The 27,439-nt window shown below is 47.3% G+C and overlaps 2 protein-coding genes across 2 annotated transcripts in view; one reads left to right on the forward strand and one right to left on the reverse strand.

Annotated features, from left to right (window-relative positions):
* MSH2 (mutS homolog 2) overlaps positions 1-27,439 on the reverse strand; it is a 305,392-nt gene that overhangs the window by 135,738 nt on the left and 142,215 nt on the right. The window lies entirely within an intron of this gene.
* The window catches only part of KCNK12 (potassium two pore domain channel subfamily K member 12), a 60,505-nt gene continuing 43,902 nt past the window's right edge, over positions 10,837-27,439 (forward strand). The window contains exon 1 of the mRNA XM_032176554.2: positions 10,837-11,882. Coding sequence (XP_032032445.1) covers positions 11,492-11,882 — 391 coding nt within the window. The 5' untranslated portion in view covers positions 10,837-11,491. The remainder of the gene's footprint in view (positions 11,883-27,439) is intronic.

The raw sequence follows: 27,439 nt of genomic DNA on the forward strand, positions 1-27,439 counted from the left end.
TCTTGTATCCAGCATCTAGCCACATATCTAGTATTTAATTGGTGTTCCATAATACTTGATGGAGAAAGAAATGAGCAAACCAAACTGGGATCCTTCCAATGAGCCTGGGGCCCTTTGTGATATAACTTCTGTTAAGAGAATTGGGAAGAGGGGAGACAGTCACTCGAATCCTGGCATTTTCGCTCAGTGGGGCCTCCTCTACCCCAGCCTGAGGTTTTCTCCTGATAAAATCTGCTTATGAAGAATGCTAAGGGTGGCTATAGCTCCCAGGGTGAATCCTGCAAGTACTTTGGCTGGCTTATTACCCTCAGGTTACAGTATATTATGCTTTTTAAGTATAACATAATAAGGGCTCATACAGTGAGACAACCCCATCCAGATTGTAATCAATGTCTGAGAATGCATTTATTTAGCACTTTTGCTTCTGCTCAATATGCATGCAAAGATTTGAACTTTCCAGGAAACCTTTCTCAAGCTGTTCTCTTCTCCAGCTTTTGTCTTCTGTCTCCCCTTTCATTCTCCCTCATCTCCATCTGACAATTCTCCTCCAATTGTTCTACTATAAGGCTCTGAGTTGCTGAATATGCTGAACAGAAAGGCCTGCATATTCAATAAGAGCCCCAAGGAACTTCCATGCAGGAGGGTCCAATACTATAAGGAGGTAGAATACCATCCATTTCAAGGCCAGCCAGCCCAGGGGATTGTTGGGTTGATGGAGACTGCAAATGCACTACTAAGTGAGTACCTCTGACTGCCCTTCTGGGCCTTAGCTTCTTTATCTGCTATTCCAACAGCCCCTAATGGTACTCCCACCGTCCCTCCTACCCAGTCATTAATATAAAGGCAATTTTAAATGAGTTAGGATCCTTAATAGCACAGTGCCTGGCACAGAGTAGAGGTTTAAAAGCTGACGTGGGCGGATCACGAAGTCAGGAGATCGAGACCATCCTGGCTAACACAGTGAAACCCCGTCTCTACTCAAAAATACAAAAAATTAGCCAAGCAAGGTGGTGGGCGCTTGTAGTCCCAGCTACTCGGGAGGCTGAGGCAGGAGAATGGCGTGAATCTGGGAGGCAGAGCTTGCAGTGAGCCGAGATTGCACCACTGCACTCCAGCCTGGGCGACAGAGTGAGACTCTGTCTCAAAAAAAATTAAAAAAAAAAATTGTTACATAGGAGGAAGGAAGGAAGAAAGCGAGGGAGGGAGGGAGAAAAAGGGAAGCTGACTGACCACACTCATGTGCTCAACTATAAAGAAGACCTTCTATTCACAAGAAACATTCCTCCCCACTAGAAGCCCTATTGACCCATGTAATACCTGGAAAGGAATCCCCAAGAGTCTTCTCCCCACCCCATCCCCACACCTAACTGCACCAATGCTACCCCTCCAGACATCATCCCCTACTACACACCCCTCCTCCAATTTCCCCTCACCAATGCTCATTTCTGGGCTATTAGCAAGTAAAACAGTTACCCCCAGTTTCCTACGCATTTATTTACACCAAACATCATGTTCTATGCTGTGATCCATTTTCAGCATTGCAGTTTTAATTAATGTCTAATGAACAAATCTCATCTTTGTATGTTTCACAACCCACAGACAAGTTAATAAATGAGAATATTTCATTATAAAAATCATTGCTTCCATAATCTATCTACTTCCAATGCCACCTTCCATTCTTTCCTCCTCTGGGTCTCATCCTCTTTTTAGAGTTGCCTAGCTAAAACAAATGTTCTAACTCTCTAAAACGATCAGTTCAATATTTGTAAATTCCTGACTCATTCAAATGATGAAATATTAGCTATGGCAACCCTCTAGCATCTTTCTCCTAAGCCTTCCTCCCTTGCTTTGTTTTTGTTCTTGGTTCTGACAGCCTATTGGTTTTGGATTAGGAAAGTTATTGACATTTCATCTCTCCCAATTGCAAGAATATAGAGGAACCAAGTGGAGGGGAAAATCCTACAGGAAAGTCAACCGTGATGAGAACACAAGGTACAAATACCTGAGAGAAGAGGAGAGATTGGGAGATAAGAGGAAAAAATTAAAGCAAATGAAGGTCAGGCCTGTTGATGGTCTCACCACGTTTGAAGGTGTAAATTCCAATCTCAGACTCATTCATGCAGGAACTTGCTCCTTCACACTGTGGCTTCCATCCTCAAAATCACCTCATGATTCAAGATGGTAGCTGGAGTCCCAGTCATCACATCTATATTCTAGGAAGCATGACTGAGGAAGGAGAAATGGCAGAAGGGCAAAAGGGCCCCCCTTCCTGTGGAATTAGCTTTCTTTTATGCAGCCTTCCTGGAAGTCCCACATAATATTTTGCTAGAATTAAAAAATACAGTTTCACCTTATAAGGGAGAATGGAAAATAGGGTCTTTTTTTTTTTTTGAGACAGAGTCTCGCTCTGTCACCCAGGCTGGAGCGCAGTGGCGTGATCTCGGCTCACTGCAAACTCCGCCTCCCAGGTTCACGCCATTCTCCTGCCTCAGCCTCCTGAGTAGCTGGGATTACAGGCGCCCACCACCACGCCCGGCTAATTTTTTGTATTTTTAGTAGAGACAGGGTTTCACTGTGGTAGCCAGGATGGTCTCCATCTCCCAACCTCGTGATCCGCCCACCTCGGCCTCCCAAAGTGCTGGGATTACAGGCATGAGCCACCACGCCCGGCCAGAAAATAGGGTCTTTTAACTGGTCACAGTGACATCTCAAATATAATAGGAGTTCTATTGCTAAAAAAGAGGTTGAACAGAGATTTGGGGGGGAACTAGAAGTCTCCCTGAGAAGCCAAACTCAAACATTTGCTGATATTTTAATAGGGGAAAAATAGAGTGATGAACTAAAGACAGAGAAGAGGGAAGAGTAGGAAATCTTAAGAATCCAGCAATATCTACCAATGTGAAATTCAGCTAAAACTTTATTTTAGAGTACACTATGCCAACAAATGATACTTCATGTGTATTTATTGACATAAAAGTAATATAAACTCCATGTTCATTGAACAATCTCAGGTACCTTGGACAGTGCTTGGCACATAGTAGGTGCTCAACAAATATGTTTAAATCAAAAGATGTCTTGGATGATGTATGATGTTAAATAAAAAAGTAAGTTTAAAGTAGTATGTAAAATATCCTATAACTTTACTAAAATCAAATATGTGTATGTATATTGTAGATAGATAGACAGATAGATAGAGCCAACCAACCAGGCGGTAAGATCATTAAAATGATTGATAACAGTAATTTTCTCTGCATAATGTGATAGAATTGGGGGTAATTTTAATTTTCTTATTTTTAGCTTTCCTGAATTTTCCAATTATTCTAAGTTAATTATGCATTACTTTATATAGTTTTTAAAAGTCATATCAGAATTTAATTATGCATTACTTATACAGTCTTAAAAAGTTATATCAAAATCCATTTGAGACAAAAATCAATACATGTATGGCCTTACCTAGAGAACAAAAAAATCTGGATTAGATTTTAAAATAAGAAAGAGATGAGATAGATATTTAAAAATCATTTTTAAAAAATCACTTCTTAATAAAGAGTGATTCAGCATTAGAAGACAGGACTCCATAAAGACATTCAAACAAGGAACCCACAACTTTCTGCACAAGAGGATTAGGAAATAAGGAGTTGCCCTCAAAGCTTTAAGGCTCCTCTTCACTCTGGGATTCTTGTCTTCATTTCCAAACCCCCTATCAAAAGGTAGCAATCAGTGGCTTTATTAATCCTCAAATATTATGGTGACTTAAAGATGACATAGTGCATTCTTCACAAAGACAGACATGGCAACTGAGCCCAGGGATGTTTTAATACCAGAGCCCCCAACTTTGCACCCAATATGTTCCTAATTTGTCTTCCTTTTCCCCTGCAGACATAGCTTGTGCTTTTCAGTGTGGCCATGTTTGTGTGGAGACAAAGTTTGCCATAAAATTGGCTTCATCAAGCCAGAGTCCACATATATTACATATCTGACTCTCATTTTAGAAGGAAAAAACTCACCTTTGGGTTTCACAGGGTCAGTTAATCTATGCCCTAAAGTTGTATTGACAGGCTGAGAGGCCACCAATGGAGGTCCTGGATTATAAGAAACAGACTCTTCCCTCTCCTCTCACCCATACTCAACATTAGCCCACCATAGTTCCTTGAATGCAATGTTTTTTCTTGCTTCTATACTTGCACCCAGGTCAATACTTCTGGTTGGGATGTTCCCTCTCTTTCAGTCAATCCAAACCTTACCCATCCTTTAGGCCTTGCCCCCATTCTTCCTGTTATCCAAAGCTTCCTGACTCCTGCAGCCCTTGTTACAGGCTCCTTTCTCTGACCTCCCATGACCAGCACCATATAGTCAGCTCCTAACTGTATCTGCTATATCATAGTCCTTACTGCTTCATACATGGGCATCTTATCACCCCAGCCAGACTCTAAGCTCTTGCAGGGAGAGTAAGGTTCATCACACACACACACACACACACACACACACACACACAGTTTATAGTACACTGCTTTATACTTGGTAGGTTCTCAATAAATATCTGTTCATCAGTTATTTGGAAATAACCAGAAAACAGCTGAACAATTACAAATTTTTAACAAGCTGAGTTATAAGATAGTCTCATGACCCAACTATATGCTGTTTACAAGAAACTAACTGAAGCTCTAAGGACAAATATGTTGAAAATGAAAGAATGGAAAAAGATATTCCATGCAAACAGTAACCAAAAAAGAACTGGGTGGCTATACTAATATTAGAAAAAATGGGCTGTAAGCCAAAAATTGTTGTAGGCCAGTTGTGGTGGCTCATGCTTGTAATCCTAGCACTTTGAGAGACCACACCTGGACAACATAGTGAGACCCTATCTCTACAAAAAATAAGAAAATTAGCCAGGCATGGTGGTACATGCCTACGGTCCCAGCTTCTTGGGAGGGTAAGGTGGGAGGATTGCTTGAGCCCAGGAGTTTTAGGTTGCAGTGAGCTGTAATTGTGCCACTGCACTTCTGTCTGGGCAACAGAGTGAGACCCTGTCTCAAAAAGAAAATTTATTATAAGAGACAAAATTTTGAGATGCTCCTCAAATTATGATAGGGTTATATCCAAAATTAATTTCATTATTTTCTCTATAGAACAGTTAAATTGTTTCTAATTTTCCCATTTTTTTATTTTAAAGAAATTATTTTCCTTGGGATAAATTCTTTTATATTTCCATCATTAATTGAAAATATCCTAAGTCTAAAATGTATATAAGCTTACAATTGGGCAAAATAATCTAACACAAAGCTTATTGTATAACAAAGTGCTGAGTATCTTATGTAATTTATTGACTACTACACATTAAGTCAAAAGTGCAATGGTTTTACACCATTGTAAAGCCAAAAAATTGTAAGTCAAACCATTGTAAATCAGACACCATCTCTATTAACAAAAGGGTAAATCCATCAAGAAGCTATAACAATTGTAACATATATGCAGCGAACAACAGAGCCTCAAAATATATGACACCAGCATTGACATAATTGAAGGGAGAACTACATAGTTTTACTCTTGTAGTTGCAGACCTCAATATTTCACCTTCAATAACGGATAGAACATCTAGGCATAAGAGCAATATGAAAATAGAGGCATGTTACCCACGTTTTTTCCAGTCCAACAGGAACCCTGTCCTCCAAATGCCAATGGAAAGAAAAGGAGGACAGTATTGTAAGTGCTATTACAAATGTTATTGTTAAGTGCTGCTGCACCATTTGAGACATTTCTTGCCTATCACCACTCAAGATGCACTTTATCATAAGGAACCACTTCAGGCACCAAGGCTACTGTCTTCTCAGGTCACAAGTCCAGATTCAACCTTGTCTTCAAATCCCACACAGTTCTAGGGAGATTGAACTACAGGGCATCCAGCATCAGTTACATCCTGTGTCACCAAAGCACTTAGACCCTTGTCTAAGCCTCCAGTCAGACTCCTGCTTCCCCAGAATAATTTTATTTAAAGGGCCTTTCTCCCAGCTCCTGGGCTGTGACCATACTCTCCCCATGCTTTCCTCAACAAGACTCCTTGATCTTAAATTCACAGAAGACAAATCAGATGTCTTTCCCTTCCATTCTGGAAGGCCCTGGGTAAAACTAGTTCACTTCTTCCCAGCTACCAGCTCTGTGAAACATGGTGTGAGGAAACATTTGCCAAATGACTTAAAACATAAAGGTTTTATAAAAACCTAATTCCAGGAGAATGGGGGGAGGAGGGCTGCTGCATCTATACTACTAAGAAGGCAACTCAACTGACCCTTCACAGGATAGCGATAACCATCTTCTCCATTTAAAAAAAAAAAAAAAGTATCTCATTACACAGCTAATTGCCAATAAGTAATGCAGACAATGAGTACTAGAGGAGTTCTGAGAACAAGAAGATCAAACAAGTTTGAAGGCAACCAGAACATTTTGAATCTGCTACTACTTGGAATGCAAAACTTGTCACCAAAATTTTACCATCACAGATTAATTTTTAAGAGAAAGTATTTTGGAGCAAACTCCTTTATTCAAATTTAATTTCATAATTTTCTCTGTAACACCACTAAATTGTTTCAAATTTTCTCATTTCTAAAAGCAATTATTTTCCTTGGGATAAATTTCTGTTTCCATTTTTTGGATAAAGATTATCTCAATTCATATCTTTTTTGTTTGTTTGTTTTTGAGACAGAGTCTTGCTCCATCACCCAGGCTGGAGTACAGTGGGTGCAGTGGCGTGATCTCGGCTCACTGCAACCTTTGACTCCCGGGTTCAATCAATTCCTCTGCCTCAGCCTCCCGAGTAGCTGGGATTACAGGTGCCTGCCACCACGCCCAGCTAATTTTTTTTTTTTTGAGATGGAGTCTCGCTCTGTTGCCCAGGCTGGAGTGCAGTGGTGAGCCCTCAGCTCACTGCAAGCTCCGCCTCCTGGGCTCACGCCATTCTCCTGCCTCAGCCTCCTGAGTAGTTGGGACTACAGGTGCCCACCAACATGCCCAGCTAATTTTTGTATTTTTAGTAGAGACAGGGTTTCATCGTGTTGGCCAGGATGGTCTCAATCTCCTGACCTCGTGATCCTCCCACCTCAGCCTCCCGAAGCGCTGGGATTACAGGTGTGAGCCACCACGCCTGGCCTAATCTAATTTTTTTGTATTTTTAGTAGAGATGGGGTTTCATTGTATTAGTCAGGATGGTCTCGATCTCCTGACCTCATGATCCACCCGCCTCGGCCTCCCACTGTGCCTGGTCCATTGTATTTGTTTTTTAACAGCTTTACTGAGATGTAACTCACATACCATTCACTTCATTCATTTAAAGTGTACAATTCAATGCTTTTTAGTATATTTACAGAGCTGTGCAATCATCACCACAATCAACTTTAGAACATTTTTATCACTTCCAAAAGAAACCCCATCCCCATTAGCAGACACTACCATTCTCCTGAACCCCCACCCCTAAGCAACCACTAAATTGTTTTGTCTTTATAGATTTGTCTATTCTGGATATTTTATACAAATGGAATCATACAATATGTGGTCCTTTGTGACTGGCTTCTTTCATTTAGTATGTTTTCAAGATTTATGCACATTGTAGTATATATTAGTACTTCATTCCTTCTTCTTGCCAAATATGTCATTGTATAAATATACTATATTTTATTTATTATTAATCAGTTAATGGACTTACAGGTTCATCACTTTCTACTTTTTGGCTATTATGAATGGTGCTGCTATGAATATTAATGTACAAGTTTTTGTGAAGGTACATTTTTGTTTATCTCCTTGGGTATATGTATATACCTAGGAGTGGAGTTGCCAACTGGTTCCATTTGACCTTACCTAATTTTCTTGGTTAATACTCCTATATTGTGTGTGTGTGTGTGTGTGTGTATGGCAGAAAGACACACAGAGTGAGACAGAAAAGAGAAAGAGAGGCCGTACCTATTTGCATGTCTTATCTGAAATTTTTGAGTGCATAGCACATTCAATAATCATGGAGTTGAAAAGATGGCATCAAAGTGATTGGCTCAAAACATCCTACAAAGAAAAAACTTCCTGGAAAAAAATGTCTAACTTGAGTTGAGCTGGCTTTTCTAAAGAGCTGGAGAGAAGAAGAGAGAAGATAGTGCTGTAGTACGGGCCACAGCACACGTAAAGGCCTGGTGTGATTGGGCTGGATATAGAGTACTTGGGGAATAAGTAAAAGTTAGTAGAAGGAGAGGTTGGAATGATTTGTTAGGAATCACCTCATCAAGGTCTTTGAATGGCAGCCTCAAGGGTTTAAAGACTACATTTTTATAGCTTTAGGGGAGCCATTGGAGACTGCGGTTTAGATACATCAATCACATGATCAGATGGGCATGATCACAGCGATGACTGGCAGGTGCAGGCAGGATGGACCTAAGTGGGGAGACACTAAGCAAGCCCTTGTCCTTAGGAGTCTATTGCAGCAATTCAGGGCTGAGGTAAAGGCTCTGAGCATAGCCAGCTGGAAGTCAGTAGCTTAAATATTGATTTAGTGGGCAAAAGCCGCATTTATCACAGGGCTGGTTCCCTAAAAATCCTGTGCCTATGTGCAGGGAACTCATCATTTCCCTATTACATAAATTGATTAGGTCATTCGGAGCTGAGATTGATGCCAGAGATTTGCTGCTAATCAAGCTAGAATAGCAAGTTGGAGGACAAGACAGGCCTTCTGCCAACTGGGCAAGGAACTGGTCCCAGAGGCAGAGAATACTGCAGTGAAGCACCCTGTGTTTGCTTGGGAAATCTGGGCAAAGATAGCCTCTGAGAGGCCTGGCAATGCCCTTCAGTTACATCTGGAGTCTCCAGGACAACTCCTAGAATGACACTTCTCAGGGCTTCTGTCAAGAGCTGACCAGCCAAGTGGAATCCAGTCCCAGAGGTCCATGACAGAGCTGTCCTCACTGTGTGCTGAAGCAGTAAGAGTGGGGGTACTGGGGTAACAGGGCCTAGGGCAGCATCTGTGGAGAGTCCAGGGGAGCCAAAGCCTTGAAGAAAGAGTTGACTGTTTTGGCCATAATAACAATAGACTGCAATAACAAAAATTTGTGTTTGTATACACCTTCTACTGTGCTCCAGAAACGAGGGAAGTTCAGCTTTCTTGGTGGATAAGATATTCTCCCCCTCACACAAAGATACCCTAGGGCCATTGTAAGAAGAGCCCTGTAAAACTAGCCACATGCCATCCAGTGCCAGGAAGCCTGGTTCTGACATGGTGGTGGTGGAGTTTCCACCCATCTGTCCCTAACACAGAGGGAAGTGTACTTGGCTCCATCTATAAACTGAGGCAACATGTCTGGGAAGAACCAAATCTCCAGAGCACCCTGGTTTGGGACAATCAACACCCCAAGTCAGATGCCTTTCAGCTTTCAGCAGCTCTCCTGTCTGCAGTCCACCTCTCATTCTGCGACTGGTCCTAGTTTCGAAGGCGTGAAATGCTCAGTGAGTAGTGGAGGGAACACTTTTAGTACTATGACCCGTAATTGACTGACGCTGCTGCCACCACTTTGGGTTGACCTTAGCCCCGGATTGGAAATAGGCGGGAGGGCAGGGGGCAGGGGTCTGCTTTTTGCCACCGCTCACCCACCTGGGATATCTAAGTACAGTCACCATTATTATTTTCATTTTCTGCCATCATATCATCACCAGGGTCTTGCTTCCCGCAGTCCATAGTAAGGGGGAGGACAGGAAAGGAGCTGGCTGCCTGAAGAGGATGATTTTCCGCCTGTACTGAGGGTGTTCCTCGCCAGAACTTTTGTGGCCCCGGCAAAGCCGGCTTGTGTCCAGCAGAGGAGCACCCGCAGCCGCGCGGGGCATCCGTCGTCTTTTCTTGCCGCGGTGGGGCGTAGCGGGACGACCATTTCCCCCGGGCGTTCCATAGCACACCGTTCCCCGCGCCGGCCTCAGGGGAGCTGCTAGTGAGCTTCCCTTACACCTCCTCTATTCCTCTACTCTCTACCGCAGCCAGGGTCTTATTCCCCGCCTCGGGCTAGAGCGGTCGGTGAGCTGGGGTGGCGAGAGGAGCCCGGCAGTCCGCCGGGCCTGGGCTCTTTTTCTCGGTGGCACCTTGGCCCCCTACCCGCGCTTGACTCCTCCCCCGTCTCTATTCCGCAGCGTCCCCGCCCTGTCAGCAGCCTGCTTCAGCGACCGCACCTGCCTCGGGTGGCGGGTAGGGGGGTGCACACGGGAGGTAGAAAGGAAAACAGGGAGGGTTTGGGGTTCATAGCGCAACGGGTTGAGCAGCCTTGCCCGCGCCTCGGACCCCTGCAGCCCTAGCGGAGCCCGCCCGCGGCTGCCGCACCGATGCGCTGTCCGCGGTGCTGACGCCGGCCGCCCGCTCGGTTGGGAGGGGGAGCAAACGCCCTCGTTCCCAGGGCGCCCGGAGCTCAGCGACCGCCTCTCCCCGATTTCCCTTTTCCAATGGAACCCGCTGCGTCCTGGGGCTGCGGTTCGATCCAGGGCAAAGGAGTGAACGAAGGGAACTTAAACTTCGGACTAGCGCCCGAGAATCCAGTGTCGGCGATTCGCGTCGCGCGGCCTCCAGCCCTGGAGACCTCAGAGCACCACCAACTTGAGCAAAGTTTCACCGCGGCATGAGATAAGGGAGGGATTCCAGAGGCGAAGCGCAGGGAGGAGCAAGACGAGGTTCCCCGGCGGAGTGGTAGCCCGCACCGCAGTCGGCCACCTGCTCCGGTGCCCCGCATTGGTGCCGCCAGAGCCACCGGGAGGCGTCGCAGCAGCCCAACTCTCCACCCCCTCCCTCCTGTCCCTACTCACCCCTCCCCAACACCCCGCCCCGGGCGCCAGTGACTCCGCCTCTCCCTGCCGGGCGGCTCTTCGGCTGGAGCTGAGAAAGGAGCGCTTCCCTGGACTCGGCTCGGCTCCGAGGCTCCGAAGCCGACGCCGCTAGCTCAGCCCCGGGGGCGGGAGCAGGACTGCCCGCACAGCCCGCACCTGGGAGCCGCCGAGCCCGAACGCCTCATGGGACGCCGCCGGGGACTCTCTCCCCGCCTTGCTGCCGCGTCCCGGTCCTAGGCGCCCGGGCTCCACGGCCCACCCCGCCAGCAGCCCGCGGCCTGTCTGGAGAGGAGTATGAGGCCTGGGGCCCCGTGGACGCCGGCCACCGGGCGGCAGGGGCCTAGCTGCGGAGCCCCGCGCCCGAGAGCGGCGGGTAAGGAGCCGCGGGAGCCGGCGAGGCGTCGGGGCGCGGAGAGGAGCGCCCCTGCCCGGGCACCCGCTGGGCCACGGGACTCGCGTGTGGCCTGAGCGCCGGGGAGGAGGCGGAGGCGCCTCTCTGTCCGGGCTCTGGGAAGGCGACGAGGGGCTCTGCGAAGGCGGCGAGGGGCTCCGCGGCGGCCCCGGACCCCTGGCCACCATCCTCACGCTCCTGCTCCCGCCGGGGGGATGTCGTGGCCCGGGCCCCGAGCGCCGTCCCGGCCCCGGGGCTGAGCTCCGGACCATGTCCTCCCGCAGCCCCCGGCCCCCGCCCCGCCGTAGCCGCCGCCGCCTGCCGCGCCCCTCCTGCTGCTGCTGCTGCTGCCGCCGCTCGCACCTCAACGAGGACACCGGCCGCTTCGTGCTGCTGGCGGCGCTCATCGGCCTCTACCTGGTGGCGGGTGCCACAGTCTTCTCGGCGCTCGAGAGCCCCGGCGAGGCGGAGGCGCGGGCGCGCTGGGGCGCCACGCTGCGCAACTTCAGCGCTGCGCACGGCGTGGCCGAGCCGGAGCTGCGCGCCTTCCTCCGGCACTACGAGGCCGCGCTGGCCGCGGGCGTCCGCGCCGACGCGCTGCGCCCGCGCTGGGACTTCCCTGGCGCCTTCTACTTCGTGGGCACCGTGGTGTCAACCATAGGTGAGCGGCGCGCCCCCGGCGCATCTTTCCTCTCTTTGCCTTTCACCTGCTGCCCTTTCCACTGCTCGGCCGCTCGGTCCGCGTCCCTCGGCTCGTCCCTCGGTCTAATGTCCCTTTGCTTACTTTTGTCTCGCCCTCTTCTCCGCCGGACCCCGTTCTCTCTCTCTCTCTCTCCCTCCCGGCTTTCAGTGAGAGAGGAAAGCCCACCTCTGGCGCTTACCGCAGGCCGCCTGCGCTCCAACACTGGCCGGCTCCGTGACCTGACCTTTGTGAGCCTCCGTTTTCTCCTCTAAGAATACGTACCAAGGACTACCGGTTCCTTCCTGTTTTCCACCCAAAACCCCCGGGCCTCAGTTTCCTCTCCAGGAGGATCTCAAATGCCCCTTCTCCCTCCACCCTCAGTGCTTTTATTTCTTTTCATAGTCTTCCCCGCTTTCTTCTTTTACGCTGTGTTTTCCCCCTCAGTGGCCTCCAACTCCTTTACCCTGGAGAGGGTGACCACTTACCCCAGAATCACTTTCCCTAGATCTCTTTCCCACCTGCTTCTCCTACAATCTATACCGCCCCCCAAAGTAAAGCCCGTTAGCCTGAGGCCAGGACTTCAGCTGCTGTTGTTCTGCCTCCCTTCCTTGTGTTCTCCCCCAACTCCCAGCCCCTTCTTCAATTTCTTGACCCTTTCTTTGTTCCCTTGCCACTTTTTCCAACCATTAGTGGTACCAAGGGGTAGCTGGGAGCAGGGATAGTTCCCCTATTCTTTCCATCATCTCTTCTCTCTTTTTTTGGATATAAACAGTTCACGTTTTCTCAGCCTTATGAAGAATGCTGTGTAAATAGTCCTTCAAGCCCCCACCCCTTTCTCTGTGGCCAGATTGCTGCCTCTGAGCTCCTGTGGAGAAATTCTGGAGCCACCCCTGCTCTCCATCCACCCCTTCATTCCTCTTTCTTCCTCTTCTCTCACTCACTTTTCCCATCCCCCACTTTCCCTGGGCCCTGGGTGTCATGTGAAACAAAGCCCCCACCCTCGGTTACTCACCTGTACAGAGTGCAGCAGAAATGCATGCTTATCACCTTGACAAGGCTGTGTGTGTCCCCCACTCCTGCTTTGAATCCCAGGAAGGAAGAAGGCACTTGGCTGGTCACACCTCTAGTCACCCCAAGGCACTGTCTCCTGTGCAGTTTTGGAGGAGGGGGCTGGATTTGCTGGGCTTGAGAAGTGAGGGATTTCATACACACACCTTCTGGAGTGGTTTGGTATGCCAGTTCAGATACAGAGGCATGGACTGTAACTGCCCAGGATAAGCCACAGCAGATGGCTGGTTGGAGGCAGGGAGAGAGGCTGCCTCCATGTGCAGCATATGAGCAGCTAGAGATGTCTCTCTAAGTATATATGTATAGTCTATGAAAGCACTTCCTTGCCTTCAATGATTTTTCATGTGTCATGCTTGATCTGATTATTTTAAATAGAAAAGGCAAATATGGCCCAAGTCCAAGGCACACACAAATTGGATAAAAATACCCTTTAAAAAGCTATATCATGTTGTTATGGTGATAGAAGATATAAAATGACCCCCTCAAAAAAAATCCCCTTTTAAGAGCTGCATCAAGTTGCTATAGCAACTAGAGGTTTTTTTTTTTTTTTTTTTTAAGTGCTTTAAAAGTACTAAGGATGCTTAGTCCTGGAGGATGACATCATGCATCCATAGCTCATTGTTGACTTGTGCTTTTGCTCTTGTAAACATGCCCTTTCCCTTTCTTCCACCTAGAGGCACCTGTGCACATATTGGGTGGTCATAGCACTTTTTCCCAGTGACATGTTCTGGCTTCCTAATGGAACCCACAGGCTAAAGGAGAAGCTGTTGGCAGTGTCCCTTTCCTTTTTGGGCCATGAGTCCATCCAAATAAGGCCCCATTCCAATGGCCTGTGGTCTCTGTGCCTCTCTGATGAGCTCCATCAATCTGTTGTTCGGTGCTCCTTTGGAGGCACTGATTCTGAGCCCAGCCACATCTTCTAAAGCTTCTCTTTCAGCAATTTACACAAAATCAAGTCAGTGTGTTGGGAAATTGTTCCATGCCCCAGCCTTTAGTCTACTGGCAGGATTGGCTGTTATTTAGTCAAGTGGAAAGGAGCTATATTCTCTTTCTTGATTTGTGTTTTCAGATGTAGGCAAGCAATGTAGGAGGGCTACACTGAAGCATGTGGTTATGTTATGAGTGACCCAGCATGTTGCTTCCAAAATCTGTGGGGAAACATTCAAACCAGCCCGTGTACAGCTCAGGGTTGAACCAGCCCTCTGTGAGGATGCCAAGACAGCCACACAAGTAGCAGGGTCTCTGCTGATTATTGCCCCTGCTGGGATATTCTGGGGTCAGTGGTTCAAATTGGTCACTTCCATCAGTCAGATAAGTTCTGCTGAATCCCCAAGTAGCGTAATTGGCATTTCAGCTTTCTCTGTGCAAAATGCATTTGGATGAGGTTTAAGTAAAGATCTCCACAGGTCAGTTTCTCTTCTGCTTACATAGTTTCTTTCTCTTAAATGGCCTGAATCTTCAGAGACAATTATTATTATTATTGATGCTTTTATGGGTTCAACAGATCAGGGAGCCAAAGCTCAGTCCACAAAAAATGGGCAGTCAGGATTCTTTATCTGACTCTTTATCCAATGAAGAGGAAAATTAGCACATACTCAGTTTTATTTGATGAGTGAGTATCACAGTGTGTATGGTTCATACAGTGCTGTGGAATTCAGGGGAACAAAATGATTTGATTTAGCTATTTATACTGCCTAATCAAAAGGACATATGTATGTGTGTGTGTGTTGTGTAGACCCAGATTTATGATTCATCTAGACTTTAGTATAGGAAATCTTTCCTTCCATTCATTCCATAACATGATTGTATGTATCAGGCTGTATTTTGAAAGGTTAAAGCTTATTCTGCATGGCAGAGATTAAGGCATATTCCAACATGTGCAGCTGGATCACAGCATTTTTGAGCAACATATCTTGGCCATCCTCACTGAAGATGATTAGAACAAGAAGGGGACCTTTTTGGTCCAATCTCATATGGCACAGGGTCAGGGGACTTGTCAGTGGTCACACAGTTAATGAGGGTTTCAGCTAGGTCCAGAAACCAAGTTGTGCAATATCCATCAATTTCATGCATATAATTGGTGGGAACGTTCTTGTTTGAGATTGAAATATTTAATAATGTCTGTCTATCTGAGTGTGAGAGAGGGAGTGTGTGTGCGTGTGTGTAACCAGGGCAGGGACTGGTCTGCTGGTCTCTTGGTCACGTCATCAACTGATTAAGTCCAGAGAAAACTTGAAGGACAAGACAGATTTACAGGCCAGACAAGTTAGAAGCATCTGGCAGGTCTTAGTTAGCTAGACAGGCAAGAGCCAGCCTAAAGGGCAGAGATGGGGTACTGGCAAGTAGGAGAACTTCTGGAAAACTGTGGTCTAAAGACAGAAGTCACTTGCTTTCTGCCCTTTTTTGCACCAGTGTGTGTATGTGTGTGTTCACGTGTGTGTGCATGTGCACACACACACTCTTGAGAGCACATGTGTATAGAGGAGGGGAAGAAAGGGCAGGAATGGGCTTTCACCTGGTGGAAGACGTAATGAACGGTTTGGGTATGGCTGTGTGTACTCAAGGTTACATGGAACACCACAATGAAGTAGAATGTTTGTCCTGACATTTGGTTTGAACAGGGCCCCATATCCACAGCTGGGCAGTTTGCAATCGTGTAGATACACGTGTGTCTACACAGTGCGGTACCAGTGGAAAATTTTGCCTGTGATTATTCAGCAGCCGTTCAGGCTGTGTAGAAAGTTAATCTGAATAGCTCAAGCGAAATAAAAATCCACTTTGTAGTCTAAATTATTCATACTGATTGCTTACACTGAACTGAAATCCTGGATAATTATTATTTCTCCAATTTATGCTATGTGACATATTCCCTAGGGGTTGAAATCAAGTTTGTTTTAATGTGAATGTATCAATTTATTCATTCTGCCAATTAACAAACATCTAAGACAAGCATCACTCATCATAGATGCATGTGTGGCCTTTGGCATGTTGTCTGCACTTCCTGTGATTGTATGAACTCCTAAAGATAAAGATACTGTCTTGTGTTCTTTTAGCATGAAACAATAGTCTTGAAGACAGTATTCCAGCTCAAAGATATTCCAAACAATCCACAGAGAATTAACCCATCACTTCACATCCTAACGGATGTTTATCAGTTAACTTTGAAAAGATTAAATGGAAACTCTCCACTGGGGTTTTAATTATGCATCTGCTGTCAGATTTACACATAGGAAAGAACATATTTTAAAATCTTTCTCAAATGGCAGCTTGATATAAACAGAAATATTTTTGCTTCCTTTTATTAGGTTTTCTGGCAGCGTTTTTTAGCTATAAAGCTAAAATCATGCCGCTGTAGACGGGATGGTGTAGGTATAAGAGTCGTCACTTTTGGCACTGCATAATTTAGCTTGCTACTTTCAGAATTAGGCACACTTAATTATTCAGCCACGAGATTAGTAACAAGTCCTAACTTTTTCCCTCTTTTTCAACATGGATTTTTTAAAACTCTTTTTGCCACAAAGGAAACTAAGACATTATAAGCCCAAAATGTCACTACCACATTTACATTCAACTTTCTTCTAACATGTATGTAATCCAGCTGGAGATAGTTTTGATATCTGGAATGAAATACATTATCCAGAAGGAGAGGCGCACCCTTCCTTGCGTATTTCTCTCATCAACTTTTTTTTTAAAGAGACACAGTCTTAATCCATTGCTCAGGCTGGAGAACAGTGGTGCGAACACAGCTTACCATAGCCTCGACCTCCTGGGCACAAGCAATCTTTCCACTGCAGCCTCCCAAGAAGCTGGGATCACAGGCACACATCACCACACCTGGCTAATTTTTTTTTTTTTTTTTAAGAGACAGAGCCTCGCTACATTGCCCAGGCTGATGTCAAACTCCCGGGCTCAAGCAGTCCTGCTACCCCAGCCTTTCAGCATGCTAGGATTACAGCCAGGAGCCACCAGCCACCATGCCCAGTCTCATCAACTATTTTTTATTGAAAGATGATGCTGTGACAGCTTTGAAGGACATTTAGGAAGAAAATACTCCTTAAATTTGAAACTCTGGGTGGAGAGCAGGAAATGTATTACCATTCAGTGCTCCATCCTCAGCACCCAGCATCAGACCTAGCCCATAGTAAACAATAGTTATTTATTATATGAATAAGAGAACAAGTCATTCATGATACCACTGCACTAACACAACTCTTCATGTTTGCACGTTCCCCTGCAGTTCCTTGTCATGCCTTTTGTAGGAAAAAGAAAGGAAACTAACTGATTTGTACTGAGCTGCTTCTGTTTTATTAACATTTTATTACTGATATTGTTTCTGTGTTTTCACATAGCCTAATTTTAGTGGGTGCATAATATTCCATCTAGTTGATGTTCTATAATTCACTACCCCTATTGCTGGATAGCTGGGTGTTTCCCAGTTTGGGGCTATTTTGAGTAATGCCACAGTGATCCTCTTTATGCAAGATGGCCTTTTCTTTCTGTGATACCTCCTTGGGATGACTTCCAGCTGGTGAAGTTGCTGAGTCAGTGGGTACTGCTGTCTTCATGGTGCTTGTGGCCAGCCCCTTTGGAGAGAGAGACTGTCTGGTCTCTTTGTATCTGAGCCTATGCCTCTACAAAGCCTAGCAGCGACTGGACAGTTATCCAGCTAATTGCTCCGTGGAAAGGGGCCGCACATCCACTTGGTTTTCTCCAGGATTGCACTCAGTTCTAGGAGGTGAGCTGCCTCCCAAACAAGGCTGTGGTGTTAGGATCTTCAACCTCCCTTGTTTTAATGAGAGCAGCTTCCTTTGGGAAGTTCTGGGAGAGTGGAGAAAGGTAAGAAGAAAAAACAGGTGGGGGCACTGCCGGGCCATCAAAAACTGAGACAAGAAAGGTACCTGGATCCCCCTGCTCTCCCCTGGACTCCCAGGAATGGTCTGCCGCTATTCCTGGGCCAAGCCAGCTGAGAGAGAACATATTTCCACTCAGTCTTGACTATGCCCAAGGGCCCCAGCGTCGAACAACTCAGAATTGTGCCGAATGGAGCAAAGGTACACTCCTACAGTATTCTAGCTGGAAGCACCACAAAGATCCTTCAGAACTTTCCCCAGACATGTAGACCATTTTGTCAACAAAAGCCAACAATCAGCCCATTATAGCAAATAGGAGCAGAGCTGCTGTAATTGGGGGTGGGGGCCGGAGTCCAGACCAGTGGGCCTTTCCTCAGTTGCCGCTCGCTCCCTGAAGTCTTCTCTGAGGAGCCCTAGAGCATCTCCAGACCAGCCCAAAGAGGGTGAATTTACCCTCGCTCCTCATTTTACACAAGGCTCAGAGAGGAGGAGAGGTTGCCCAAGTTACCCAGCAAGTCAAAGGGGGATTCGCTGAGAGCTTGAGCTCTCATCCTCCCTAGAAGAGTTACATCAATATTGCCAAAGGTAGGTGTATCTCACTCTCCCACACCCTTTCTTACACACATAATTCTCACACTCACAAACAGCACACACGGACACACACACACACACTGCTCACATAGACAAGTAGAGAATCCAGCACAGTTCTTAGAGGGCACCAAGGCTTCCCAGAAAGGGTGAGTGTTGCGCTGCACACAGAGGGGAGAAGCTGGAGAGAAGGGTGGGCATCTGAGGAGCAGAAGGCAGGCTGAGTGACTTGTGAGGGGGCTTTGGGTAGAAACTCCTGCTTGATCTGGAGATGGTGGTGGTAGCCTTGGGTAAGTGTTCAGTAAGTGTCCCCATCCCTGACACCCGGAGCAGCACTCTCTTGCCTTGTTTGGCTGCCTCAGATTCAGAGGATCTTGGAAATAACAAAAGGCCGTTGGTCTATTCCTGTGTCACCCCCAGCTCTGAAGTCCTCCCCAAGCTTTCTGGCCCTTCTATTTTTTCCGTCCAGTTCCACTGACTTTCCGGGGTCTGGGGCTCTGCATGGGGCCACCAGCCAGCAATCTGGAAAGTGTGTGGAGCCCAAGGTGGGTGCTTTGGGCAGAGTCCAGCCTCTGATCCTCACCAAAGTTTTTTTAAGAGACACAGTCATACTCTCTGCAGAGTTTCTACACAGGGAGAGTTGGTGAGGAACAGGGGCTGGAGAGGCTTGAAACTGCAGGAAACACAGCACTTTCCAGGAGGTTGGGGAGGTGCTGGTAGAGAATGAAGAAGGGTACTGAAGCCCCTTGGCTCTCACCCTAAGCCAACTCTTGGCTGCCATCACTGCTGAGACTCTGGCCCCAGGAAGTTCTACCCCAAACCCTGCCATTCCCTAGCCACCTACCAGGGGACTCTAGGTCCCCTCTCCAAGTGGCCACTGGCTATGGTGGAGAATGCTCTGGACTCTGAGTGCTGCCTCCTTCCTGCGCTTGGCCAACCCCCAACTTGGGGCTAAGTTCCTGGCTTACTAGCAGGTCAGTGGTAACTGGTGTGCCTGGGCCCTTAGAAAAATTGAGCTCTGGTGTTTCTCCTCCATCTGCTTCCTCCAGATCCCAGAGGATCTCATTCCAAGGTGACCTCAGGATGAAGTATCCAGAATCTTGTAATTGCAGATTTTACAATGTTCAAACACAGTGTCTTTATACTCACAGCAACAGATGTTACAGACCAGGAAGGTAGGATAGCATGCAGCAGTGCTTCTCAAACTGTAAGGCGCCTGGAATCACCTGGGAATCTGCTTACCGTGTGGTTTCTGTTGAGTAGGTCTGGGGTGGGACCTGACAGTCTGCATTCCTCATGAGCTCCTGGCAATGCCTATGCTGATGCACTTGGAGTCGTTAGGGTAGAGAGAACAGCAGTGAGTCAGGCACTAGGAGTCTAGACCTGGCTCTGCCACTAACTGGCTGCGTGGCTTTAGGCAGGACATATCACCATTCAGTGCCTCAGTTTGTCCCTTACTAAAAGAAGGGAATGCCCAAGGTCCTTTGAGCCCCTTCTTAGCTCAGATGTTCTTATATCTGGGAAGACTATTGGCTCATATCCTTCCAGTATAGTTTAGTGTAGACTCTAAACACACCAGCACTGCAGCCAGCCTGCTTGCCTGGATTCACGTCCCAATTCTTATGTATTCAAACTGTGTGGTTTCGGTGAGTGGATATACTTCTCCTTGCCTCAAGTGCCTCCTCTCTGAAGTGAAGACCATGATGGTTCTTACCCCATGGGGTTAAAGACTGAAGGCTGTAACCCATGGGTGCAGTGCCTGGTAACCCTGAGTAGCATCTGCTCCCCAGATCTCGGCAACCCTGTTGGTGAGCCCTGCCCTGGCTCTCTGTGAAGGAGGGGAGGCCAAGGCACATTTCCTTCCCTGTAGCTCAGGCCACACCACCCTGTGCATGGTCCAGTCCTCTGGGCCTCAGCCCCCCTGCTGTGTGGCACCTGCTGCACTCTGGTTGGTCACTGCCTCTCGGGTGTGTTGTGTGCTATGCTGTTACATAACCGGCCTGGAAGGGTACTTTTGAAAATGCATTTTCTTTGGGTCCTCAACTAGAGTATCTTAATCATCCCTCATAAACACAGTGCTCTTTAATCATTGTCAAGGATGTAATTGGTGGATAACTGAATGAATGATTGAGTGGTGAGTTAGACCAGTGACATCCAGTGCTTCTCTGCCCCTCACACCCAGAGCAGAGCCCTGGGCAGCCACACCCCTGCCCACCCTCCTTGTTTTCCAGGTGTGCTGAGGCCTCTTGGCAGTGCTTAGGCTGAGGAGGAGGTCATGGAGCTGAAGAGTAGCAAGGAAGCCAGATGCTGGCTGAGGCCAGGTCCCGCCACACTTCTCTGAGGTGGGTCCAGTGTCATGGCTGCTGGGTGAAGGTCGCTGAAGGAAGGCACTGCAGCTAATAGCCCCATGTGTGGGCGCCAGGCTGCTGCTCCCTGCACCCTGGGGCTACCATGGCTCCCTGGTGGGTGGAGGAAGCACCGGGACCCCCTTCCCAAGCAGAAGCCTCCCAGGGCAGGACAGGATCTGGGGCCAGGGGAGGCTGCAGAGCCCACCAGCATCTCCCCTTTCCAAACTCTCCATCATGCCAGCAGCCAATGCCTTTGTTCTGGGGAGTGAGGGGGATAACTGAGGCATTGTTGGTCTCCCTGATTGACTCCCCTCCCTGCCACGTCATGTTTGCCAGTTCACTGTGTTTTTATCTGCGTTTACTCAGTAAGGTCTCAAAAATCCTAGGACAGCAAAGAAAATTATATCCCATTTCACAGATGACAGGCTCAGAAAGGTTAAGCAACTTTCTTGGCATCACACAGCAAGTCAATCAATGGCAGAATAGAAGATCCAGGGCTCCTGACTGCTCAAGATCTCTGCTGTTCTGAATTGTGCAGTTCCACAGAGGGGGAAGAACCACAGCCCAGTCTGGGGTCTGCAGGGTTGTGTGGGTGGAGGAGGAGGATGAGGAGGCATCAGCGAGAGCTGAAGCACAGTTTGGGGACTCTGGGATTTGGCTGTGCTATGCTTCTGGCAGTGTCAGTGACTACACTAAAGCAAGGGCTGCCTGCTTCCCATCCTTCGCCACCTAGTACCTCTCTGTGAAGGAGGCTGCCAACCAGATTGGAGAGGGTAGAGCACGTGCTTCCCACAGAGCTTACCAGAACTCTGGGAACTTGTTGAAGAGGACCGAGCTCCCGCCCAGACCTGAGAACCCTCAGCCTTGCACTGGAAACAGCTGCAGTAGGCATGGACAGGCGGGACAGAAAACCAAAAAACCAGGAGGGCCTCCCTTAAGCACACCAGCAAGGAAAGCCTGGGGACATGGCCAGCTCAGAACTCGCCTCCTGAAGGCTGGTTGGCTTGAGGGAGACTCTGCCTAAGGTCGTGTCCTGGGACAGACCCTGCCCAGACCTTGCACCAAGCACCTGCCAGTGCTACTCTCTTCTCTAGCCATCCTTAACTTCTGTCCCCCTTACCTCGCACTTTAAGCCTCTAGGCTGTTGCATGTGCTGTTCTCTCCACCTGGAATGCCCTTTCCTTCCTCCCTATTTTCTACCAGGTGAAATCAGTCTTCAAGATCCAGCTCAAATGGTGCCACTAGAGAGGGACCCACTGTGAAGTCCCTCTTACTGCCCTCAGACCTGTGACAATTATTTGTTTCTACGCCAGCTTCCCCATCTGCGAAGTAAGCCACTGTTCAGTGGGTTAAGATGTGTCTAAAGCTGGCCCAGGACGCAGCACATAGTAGGTATACAGAAAACTTAGTTTCTTCTTTCTCCACCTCGGAAGCTACATCTTAGTAGTGCTTGTCACTGTTACAATTAATAACATGATAATAACCATGATGGCAGCAGATATGCATTGAATGACTACTTTGAAGTGCAGCAAAGAGGTAATTTCTGTCAATCATGGAGCATAATACTTGGCACAAAGTAGATGATTAATCAACATATGTTGAGTGGATGGAATGAATGAGTAACTGAAAACCCTGGACTGCTGGAAATTAACAACAAAAAATAAAAACTGAGCAAGCTGGGCCCAGGCCAGGTTTCCAGAACCTCCCAGGGCCTCCCTGCTGGGCTCCCCACCCCTACAGCTGGAGGGGCTGGCTGTGCATGAGCCCCTCTGCTGGGCCGTTGCTTTAATGCTCTCTTAGTGGCTGGCAGGTGTGCAGCAGGGCAGCCAGCTCATTCTGGAGCTCCCCTCCCTGGCAGTGCTGTTTCCATGGCTCTCTGAGTCAGCTGGGCCCTTATCCTGACCCTGCCCTGGACTGAAACCAAACTAGACAATTCTAAGCCTCAGCCCTTGTTACCCGCAGAAAGCAGTAGGAAAAGTTCAGTTCTTAACTAGGAGGGCTTCTGGTCCTAGTTTTCCCACTGAATCAGATTTCCTATCTGGCCCTGGCCTTGGCCACATCTCTGAGCCATAAGGAGGCCCTGCTCAATTCCACCTCTCAGTCCAGTGGTTCTACCTTTTCTCTTCACCTGCCCGGGACACATTCCTTAGAAACTGGATGTTGCTTCACAAATTTGACGGAAGTTTAATCAGTAATGAAATGCAATTCCACAAACCAGGAAAAGCCACCCCCACCCACACGGCCCAGCACCATCACAATGCCTCCAAAAATACTTGGGGAAGCTTTTATTGGAATCAGTTGTCCCAGCTTTCTGGAAAGTTTCAGTTGAGATAAACGCAAACCCCAAATCGCACTCCGCGTGACTCCTCTCTAATCCTTTCCAAATGGCCATGATCCTCTTCCCTGCTGCCAAGTGTTCTGAATTCTGAGCGCCTCGTGTGAGCCTGTTTAGCTGCTAACACCAGGACCTGCCAGGAATTCTGCAGGGACAGCCCAGGTGCGAGAGGGAAAGGTAGGCATGGGCCTCTGCCTGTGCTGAGTGTGTTGGCATTTCCTAGGGGCGGGGTGCATTTTGGAGGCCATGCAGGTTTGGATTGTTGGGTTCTCTTCTAAAATGGAAGGTTGGGAAAGAAAGCTGAGATCGCATGGGAGCTAATTCTGAAGGTCTGGCAGCCTCAGTGGCAGGCAGGGAAGAGGTCCTTGCCTGTGTCAGTGCAGAAGTGGGACTGCAGGGCCTGCCCCTGCCAGCACCCTCTTTGTCACTCCCCACACTTCCTGCTGGTTTGGCATGGAATCACTTGTGTGACTGTGTGCTTAGCATCTGCTTCTCTTGCCAGATTCCGGGTTCCTGGAAGATGAGAACTCTATCTCCTCCATTCCCCTCCATGTCTCCAATGCCTGGCACAGGGCATGGTACATGGGAGGGGCTACAGAAATATTTTCGGAATCAATGTAAATTTGAATGAATGGCTGTTTCCAAGATTCCCAACTCTACCTAGGCACCTGTTTTATAAAAAGTAAAATATGATGATCAGATGATGACCTGCTTTGTAAAAGAAGGCTTTGCTTCTCAAAGGGATTCATTCCAAAGCTTCTGTAAGCAGCAACATACCCCATTATATTTAAAGAGAGATGTAACTTGTAACCAATGTCAGGAACCCAGCAGCTGCATGAAGTCCACCTTACTGCCATTTCTACCTTCACATAGTCCCCAAATCCCTAAGGCATCTCAGTCCCTAACGTCAAATTAGTGAGCAATATACATGACCCAGAAGGCAGTTCAGAAGAATGTATAACAAGAGCTGAAGTGGGTCATACACCTGTACTGATTGGAGTTGTTCAGGCCTCTTGGCGCAGTCAAGCAGAGATTGGATTGTATGCCTAACATACGGAAATTGCCTTACAAAGCTCCTTGATGTGCATTGTTCAGCCGGGCAGGTATGCATTATTCATGTATCCATTTTAAGAATGAAGAAATCTGCATTGCCAAGTGACAATTTGCGGTACAATGTAGTGGTTAGGGAGAGAATGCTGGGGGCCCTGGTCTTGGGTATGAATTTTAGCTTGTCTTGGTCTGTTTTCTGCTTCCATAACAGAATATCACAGACTGGGTAATTTATTAAAAACAAACAAACAAAAAAAACAAGTTTATTTAACTCACCATTCTGGAGGCTGGGAAGTTTATGATAGAGGGCTCCGGCATCTGGCAAGAGTCATCCATGTGGAAGGCATCACATGGTGAGCAAGTGTGGGACAGAATCAGCCCAAACTCATCCTTTTATCAGGAGCCCACTCCCGCAATAAGCAACCCACTCCAGTGATGATGACATTAATCCATTCATGAGAACAGAACCCACGCGACCCAATCACCTCTTAAAAGTTCTCACCTCTTGCTGGGCATGGTGGCTCACGCCTGTAATCCCAGCACTTTGGGAGGCTGAGGTGGGTGGATCACAAGGTCAGGAGTTCAAGACCAGCCTGGCCAAGATGGTGAAACCTCATCTCTACTAAAAATACAAAAAAATAAGCTGGGCTTGGTGGTGGGCACCTGTAATCCCAGCCACTCAGGAGGCTGAGGCAGAGAATTGCTTGAACCCGGGAGGCGGAGGTTGTAGTGAGCCGAGATCGCGCCACTGCACTCCAGCCTGGGCGACAGAGCGAGACTTGTCTCAAAAAAAAAAAAAAAGTTCTCACCTCTTAAAAGTCTTACAATAGCCATTGGATTTCAACATAAGTTTTGGAGGAGACATTCAAACCATAGCAAGCTGTGTCATTAGGGTTGCCAGCATGCATCTCCTGCCCATTCACTGAAGTCTGCCTCACTGAGTTCCTCTCCAACCTTCTCCAGCCTCCTACAGATGATGCATCCAAGAACCGGGCTCCTTAACCATCTCATCTATAACCATATTTCTTTCCATCCCACCCCAGCAGGTCATTTGGTTCTATCTATGTATGTCCTTGCTATTACTAGTAACTGCATTACCTTCAAAGTTTTTGACTCCAAACATCTCACCTCTGCCCACCACCTCCCATGCTTCCAGCTCCCATCCTTTGATCTCACCCTGTTTGGGTGAGATCATAATCCTTTGGCTGTAAGCCCTACAGGTCCTTTACACTCCCACTCTTATTTTTCCACCATCTTCTTTGAGCCTGCATTTCTTTTTTAACTCAGCTTGGATTCATTCCCTTTTCAGAGACCCTTAACTTCCTTGCCCCTCTCTCCCTATGTTGTACCCCTATCAAAATACCAACTTCCCACTTATTCTTCATCTGCCCTCAAGCAGCTGAATATGGCTAACAAACTATGCAGAGATGCTGACTGGTCCAACTTTAAATTGGTGACCCTGAGTACCAGCTGAACACTCCACACTGGCAGCACCCCCCCATCCCACTGTACTTCCTACTGTGTCCACCACTTATCCTCCCTCTTCCACCTTTAGCCTCCCATTCCCCTCACTCTCTGCTAATTACCTTTTTTTCACACTCCACTGAGGAAATAAAAGTAATCAGAAGGGGACTTCCTTATCTTCACACCCCTAAATCCACCCACCATGTGGAGCTGCTTTCTCTCCTGTGACAGTGGATGAAGTGCCCACTTACAAATGCCAGCTTCACTGAGTCTCACTTCCTCTAACTTCCTCCAGGACTTAGTTCCTGTCATTACCCACTCCCCATGCATTGTTAATTTATACTCCATCGGTATGCAAACATGTGTATTCTTCCTTCTTAATAGACCCTGCATCACCCTCCTGCTACTTTCCCATTTCTCTGCCCTCCTTTACAGGAAAGTTTCTCAACATCTCCCTCACCTGCCCTTCTCCCCTGGATGCACATCAGTCAGGAGTCCAGCCCAACCTTTCCAGTGACTACGTTATTGTAAGGTCTCTAGTGACCCCCTTCCTAAAAAATCCAGTGATGACTTCCCTGTCCTCAGCATCTCGGCAACATTTGACATGGCTGACCATTTATCCTCAAACTCCTCTTTTCTCTTGGCTTCCAGAACATCATGCTGTCCTTGATCCTCACTGGCTGCTTTCCTTGGTCCTTTTTGCTGGATCTCTATGTGACCTTTCAATATGAGAGGGCCCCATGCTCAGTCCTCACTGTGGACTGTCTCCAAACAATCTCTCATCTGTAGAGGAAAAGCTTTTCTCCTACATTTTCTTATTTTCAGCAGCTAGGGCCCTGAATTAAAAGACAGATTAATAGGAGAAAAGATGTATTGCATATACATATGGAGGCCTTCATAGAAAAGTAATTACCTAAAAAGTTGTATACCATTTTAACAAAGAGTGATAAATTGTGAAGTAATGATGAGACAAAAGGAGTTTGGACTTCTAGAAGTGGTAAATTATGGGAAGATAAATATGGGGGGAAACTAATGGAGAATAAGCTTTGGTTTTAGTAAGGTTTGTTATGCAGACTCAATCTGGTACAATATCTGGAGTGATAATGGGGTCCCCAGTGATTAAGAGTACAGAGAGGGGAAGGAGGACACCTTGGCAAAGGGAAATTTATGTCCTGCCTTTAGGCAGATAGGGGAGGATAAGGAGCTTTCTTTGCATCTGCTGCTTCCAAATTGCCTGCAGCTCAAAACAATCCTTGTGCCAAAGTGACATATTTGGGGATGGCATACTCTGATCCCCTTCACACCCTTTGGCTTTAAACCCATTTATCTATTGATGAATAACCCATCTTTTACACTAAGCTTCAGAGCCATGGGTCCAACTGCCCACTTGACATCTCCACATGGATGTTCAATATGTATCACAACTTTTAAAAGCCCAAAATAGAACTCCTGATTCCTGCCGTATCCCACTCTTGACTGTTCCCCTCACAAGCTGTTCCTGCTCCTTGGTACGCTGCTCCATGAGTCTTCATATCAATAAATGTCATCCATATAAAGAGTAGTCCTGATTCCTCTTTTTTTCCTAAACTTTCATATCCAATTCATCAACTCTTGTCAGCTCAATCCGCATAATACATTCTGATTCCATCCACTTGTCTCCTTGCCCATCACGACCAGTCACCATCGTTTCTTGCTGGGGCAACTAAGTTAGTGTTCTAACCAATCCCTCAACTTTCTCTATGTTCCTTGACAGCCTGTTCACACACAGCCAAAGAGATCTTTAAAAGTGGAAGTCAGGCCAAGTCCTTTGCTTGTTTGAAATCCTTCAATGAC

The sequence above is a fragment of the Hylobates moloch genome, unplaced genomic scaffold (genome assembly GCF_009828535.3).
Source record: "Hylobates moloch isolate HMO894 unplaced genomic scaffold, HMol_V3 SCAFFOLD_15, whole genome shotgun sequence".
NCBI classification, from domain to species: domain Eukaryota; kingdom Metazoa; phylum Chordata; class Mammalia; order Primates; family Hylobatidae; genus Hylobates; species Hylobates moloch.